Genomic DNA, 5,414 nt, shown 5'->3' on the forward strand with positions numbered 1-5,414 from the left:
TCCTCCTGCCTTAAAAGACGGTATTCGTACTGGGGTATATCTCAAAGTACATTAGCAACCCTCCAGTATCTTAGTCAAGCTGCCACTACTTATGTGTTAGCCAATCTTTGACTTTTGAGGTCATCACTAGTGAGCATAACTCTGTCCTCAACCACTGTCCACTTTCTAGGAATTGACTAATCCAGTGTGTTTTGAGGATTGAATTGGGAACATTCTTGGTCCATCCTATATGGCTCAGTTCAATACTGACCACTTCATTTGCCAGACTCAAGCATTGAGAAAGAACTGTAGCTCTTTGTACAGAAATATAAACTGGTTGTGTGGCATTTAATTGAATTATATTGTATAGTTAAGAAAAAATAATCAACACACAAATCGTTATCCTTTTATTATAAAACACAGTTGAAATGTATAATGATACATTTTCCATTTCCAAAAGGGTGACTGGAATTTTGCTGTCTTAGGCAAGTTTCTTGCTAATTCTCTTGTAAGTAATGCCACTGCATGTAGAGATCTGTCAGAAAAAAATGAAAAAGATTAGCAAATGCTAATTTTTCCACTACCATGTTGAGTTCATTTTCTAACTGAAGACACTTACCTCAACAAGATTTCCTCCTTCAATCTCTGAAGTATGGTGATAGTTTGGAAAGTCACAAATTATCTTATTTCCTTCCATTTTGACTGTTGCCTGATTTAAAAAAAAGAAAACTAGATTCAGTACTGAATTGAGTATTTGATTTTAATGTTCAATCTCATAACAAAATGGCACTTCCCATGTTTATTTAGATCAACTAGGCCATGTGTTTCAATCATGTGTTATTAAAATTAAAATCAAAAGGGATGGACTTACAACTCTCAAAACTTCTCCCCCTGATGAGAGATGCAGAAATGCTGTTCACTATAGAATTGAAAAAGTGAATTCCAAGGCAGTAATCTTGTCTTGTAGTATTCTGGGGAGAAGCTAAGTTTGTTGCAGCCCTCAAAGGATAAATGTTAGAACCAGATCATTAATTTTAACTAGATTTTCCCTTCCTGTAGGCACTAACTTGTATTGAGGGCACAATTTTACAGGCACTGCCTTTCGGAGCCAAGGCAGTGGGTGGTCATTAAGTATTCGACCACAGGATGCAATACAGCTGAACTCAATATACCTTCACATGATGCCCGTGCACGCAGATTATCAGCAGGTGTTGTTGAATGAAAATCTTGCCTGAAATTTCTCCCCTTTAGCTGGGAGACCAAACATCTCAGGTCAGCTAGCCCAGCATAAGCTTATAAATGTGCACTTTATTTACAAGAGTTACATTCTGACTAAACGCTTTCCCAAGCAGAGGTGGCTAGCAGGGCAGAGACCCGAACACTCGAGTCCGTTTTCACCTGCTCGGGAGGTAAACATCAGGCATGATGACTTCTTAAAAATATTATTTCTCAATGCTTTGTTTGCTCTTAATATCTGAGTGTGTAATCAATGTAATACTGAAACAAGCTTAACGTTTTCTGTATAACACAAACATCTTCCAAGCTCACCTTGAACTTCTTGCCGTCCATAGTTTCCATCTCTGATTCCTGGCCAATCACAAATGTGTTCTTCATGGTTTTTCCTCCTGGATAAATTTGGGACCAGGTAAAATTATTTCCATTTTGGGTCACTTCTGTGATGACCTTGGCGTTCCTTCCCTTCTCGACGATATCAGCAGGGAATTCTGGGGGTAAATAGCTGACATATCAGGTTTGTGCTGACCTCTAGTTTCTTTGTATCTAAGCCTGTCTTTCGTACTACAGAATGTTGCTACTTTCTTGGATTATTCAAATACTGTTTTTTTTCACCAAATAATTTTTCAAAGCTGTTGTTCAATTTCTTATCCAGGTTTTGTCTTTCATTTTGTGACTAGAATCAAGGTTAAAGGAAAAAGGGGGAAATTATTATTGAGAAAACAATAGGTACTGATTAGAGTAGTAATGTCAGGGGTTGGGGGTGGAAATATTGGCTGTGATGCCTCCAGGTTTAGCTTTTGGCTCAATCTGATTTACACTGATGACGTGAATTCTAATGCAAATTGGTCAAATTTGCAGATGAGTGGAGCAAAATGTGACAGGGCCAAACAATGACAGATCAATCTCAATTCAGACAAGTATGAAATACTGCACATAAGGTGGCAAAGCGGGTGACAGAAGTACCTCAAGAACGACGTTGAATTGGTTGAGGATGAACCCCCATAGGAGACCTAGAAGCCTCAATTAGCTCAGCATCTCTAATCAATGCAGAGCCACATAGACATGTGTTTATATATGTATATTTTTTCAACTTGTTTTGCTGAGGTGGAACAAAATGGACAGAGAACCTACTCAGTCACCTTAAAATGGACCTTTCTTTTCTTAAGGGCCATTGTCACTAGGTTGGACTGGGAGGTGGGGGTTGTGGGGATATCAATTTTCAAGACCAACCTGACACAAAAAAAAACCCAAACTGAGAACACAGCTGAAATGGGAGATATACGTAACAATGTGAGTGATGGATTAATCTTGCTACCTTATCACCAATCACAGCTACATGACAAGTTTTTTTAGCCACAAAAAGAAAAGGCCTTCCCCAGTAACCTCTGGGGCACATTTGTGCTGAAGTACAACATTTGCTGCACCTCGTGTTTTATTTATGGTGCCATCCAGTGACAAAACAGTCAGCACCAAATCACCATTCACATTGTTGCATATACCCTTTGTTAGAAAAATCTTTTAAGAAAAATCTTGAGATTCTTTACCGCAAAGACCAACTCAGTAAACCTATTGGGATCAACATTTGCAGAATTAACATGTTAAGTATCTAGTTACATCATTTATTACAACATTATTTGACTCAAATTATTACTGTTAATTAGCGTAACTTACTCAGGAGCTTCATAAAGTCATCGTAGTTTTCCTGACTTGCAACTTCATACTTGCCAGTGAAAGCCATAATGATATAGCTGGGATCTGACACACAAGTGAGTTTGAAAATAAAGAAACCAGTGAATAGTCTGCCTGGTATTTATACACATGGAGCAGTCACGCCCTAATGATTTATTAACCAAATTTTTATATTCCTATGTATAATATAATGAGGCAATGACAATTTTTATGGCATAAAATGTACAATGTACTGAAAATGTCAATGACATGGATGTCGTTGTCCTTGATGCTAACTGTACTAAAGGTGACCTACTCTATTTTTGTAAAAAGAAAACAGAAAAGGTTATAAATGCACAGCAAGCCAGCCAACTAAAGGACAGAAAAGAAAGCGCTGGGATATGGTTCTTCATCAGAACCCTGTTGGAGCAGAACATTCAAAACACTCATCATTCATTTCCTAGAATCATGGAAAGGTAGAATTGTACAGCACAAAAGGAGGTTATTTCAACCCATCATGCCTCCGCTGACTCTTTGAAAGAGCTATCCAATTAGTCCCACTTCCTGTTCTTCCCCATAGCCCTGCAAATTAAGTGACCACCACCTGGGCTTTCAAGGCCAATTCTGATCCCTTGTTAAAAACTACACATTCCCTTTATAACTTTGGAAGGTGATCAGCAGCAGGAACCCTGGGTTCACATTTACTCTCATTGGCCCATGGGGGCCTCGCTGCAGACATCCCAGACTGAGGTCAGTGAAGGTAGCAATGGACAAGAGTCAAAATCTGGAACCCCTTGGTCCATCTGGCTCAGCTACACACCATTTTCCTAATCTGAAATTGCTGGGATGGGGATCAATTGGTGATGATAATTCTCTCGTGTCTTATTCTAGTGTTGGACACACACACACGGACACACATAATTTTGAAGGCAAGAATTTTGATTTGATTTTCCCCTTCCACAGCCCAGAGGTACCAAGGCCAACAGCACTCCAAATGCTGTCCTGACTGCGATCACATTGCACATTACAAGCTGAGGAGTGGATCCATGATGTACCTAATCTGTCTGTCTTAATTACATTTGCTTAAAATTACTGAGCTTTGAAGGATCGCAGAAAACGATCCCATTGTGGGGAAATTTCCATTTTTCAGTGTGACTGTTTTGGATTGTCAGATTGGCACGAGGTGGTAATTGTTGCATGCTTGGGAGGAAAAAGATGATTTTTGTCCTATAGCTCCTAAGGCTCTTCTCCACTGGGGTTTGCTTGTGTCATTTCTGGGTATTAGGAAGACTTGAAACCATTGCCTTCAGTCTCCCCACAGGCTCTGTTCCTTAGTCACTGACTCCTTTGTTCCCTTCTTTCTTTCCTTTTCCGACCCACTCTTGATCGGCCTCTTCATGTTTTATCCTCCATAAACTTGAGGTCCATCCAAAACTCTGCTGCCCATGTCCTGGTGCGTGCCAAGTCCACTTAACACATCACCTCTGTGCTCGCTGACCTACAATGGCTCCCAGTTAAGCAATACCTCAATTTTAAAATACTCACCCTAGTTTTCAAATCCCCCTTGGCCTCGTCCCTCCCTATCTCTGTAATCTCCCATAACCCAAAAAGATATCTGCACTAAAAGCAAAATACTGCAGATGCTGGGAATCTGAAACAAAAACAGAAAATGCTGGAAAAACTCAGCAGGTCTAGCAGCATCTGTGGAGAGAGAAACAGCTAACATCTCGAGTCTGTATGACCCTTCTTCAGAGCTTATCTGAAGAAGTGTTAACTCTGAAGAAAGGTCACATGGACTCGAAACATTAGCTCTGTTTCTCTCTCCACAGATACTGCTAGACCTGCTGAAGGTATCTGCACTATTCCAATCCTAGCCTCTTGAGCATCCTTGATTTCAATCGCTCCACCATTGGTGGTTGTGCCTTCAGCTGCCAAGGCCCTAAATTCTAGGATCCCCTTTCTAAACCCCTCCACTTCTCTTTTTCTTTATATACTATGTGTGTCAGATAAAGGTTTGCTAAACTGACCCAATTAGTTTTAAATGCCAGTTCTCAGCCAATCAGAATTGTACACAGGTAATGACAGAATTATAAAATAAAGTCCAGTGAATGCTTTTCTGAGAAGAAGAATGAGAAGGTCTTTTAGAGACAACAATGGGAGACTGAATTGACAGGAATAAGCCATTATAGTAGATCTGGAAAGAACCACACATGAGGATATGACCCATTGCATAGTTTTGTGGGATTTTTATACTGCTTAGAGGCAAAGGCTGAAACAGTGTAAACAGTTATTATATTTTAAAATGCTTGGAAGCCACCTCAGATCCAGGTTTTCAGACCAGTTCCACAGGTGAGCCTTCAATCCAAATGGACCAAAGAGTACCTTGCTCATCCAATATCTTGGTAATTTTTAGTAAGCCTGGGAGCTAAATTGAAAATCTCCTTCATTGCAATTCGGCTTACTGGTTACATACTATGCCCTAATTGTATTTCCCATGGCATCAGAAGCTGGTAGAATAATCATTTCCCCTA

The 5,414-nt window shown here is 39.8% G+C and overlaps 1 protein-coding gene across 1 annotated transcript; it reads right to left on the minus strand.

Annotated features, from left to right (window-relative positions):
- Window positions 1–379: 379 nt before the first annotated feature.
- On the minus strand, window positions 380–2,982 carry LOC144685251 (gastrotropin-like). Its single transcript, XM_078549679.1, has 4 exons — window positions 2,887–2,982; window positions 1,528–1,703; window positions 599–688; window positions 380–514 (listed from the first exon to the last, which is right to left on the minus strand). Exons 1-4 carry the CDS (start codon window positions 2,951–2,953, stop codon window positions 461–463), a joined length of 387 nt encoding a protein of 128 aa, XP_078405805.1. The 5' UTR covers window positions 2,954–2,982; the 3' UTR covers window positions 380–460.
- Between the last annotated feature and the right edge of the window lie 2,432 nt (window positions 2,983–5,414).

Source organism: Cetorhinus maximus, chromosome 10 (assembly GCF_964194155.1).
Source record: "Cetorhinus maximus chromosome 10, sCetMax3.hap1.1, whole genome shotgun sequence".
NCBI lineage: Eukaryota > Metazoa > Chordata > Chondrichthyes > Lamniformes > Cetorhinidae > Cetorhinus > Cetorhinus maximus.

Coding starts and splice junctions, on each gene's coding strand:
- LOC144685251 (XM_078549679.1), bottom strand. CDS start 2,953: ATGGCTTTCACTGGCAAGTATGAAGTTGCAAGTCAGGAAAACTACGAT. Junction 1,704..2,886: donor TGACTTTATGAAGCTCCTGA/GTAAGTTACGCT, acceptor ATTTACCCCCAG/AATTCCCTGCTGATATCGTC. Junction 689..1,527: donor TGGACGGCAAGAAGTTCAAG/GTGAGCTTGGAA, acceptor TTTTTAAATCAG/GCAACAGTCAAAATGGAAGG.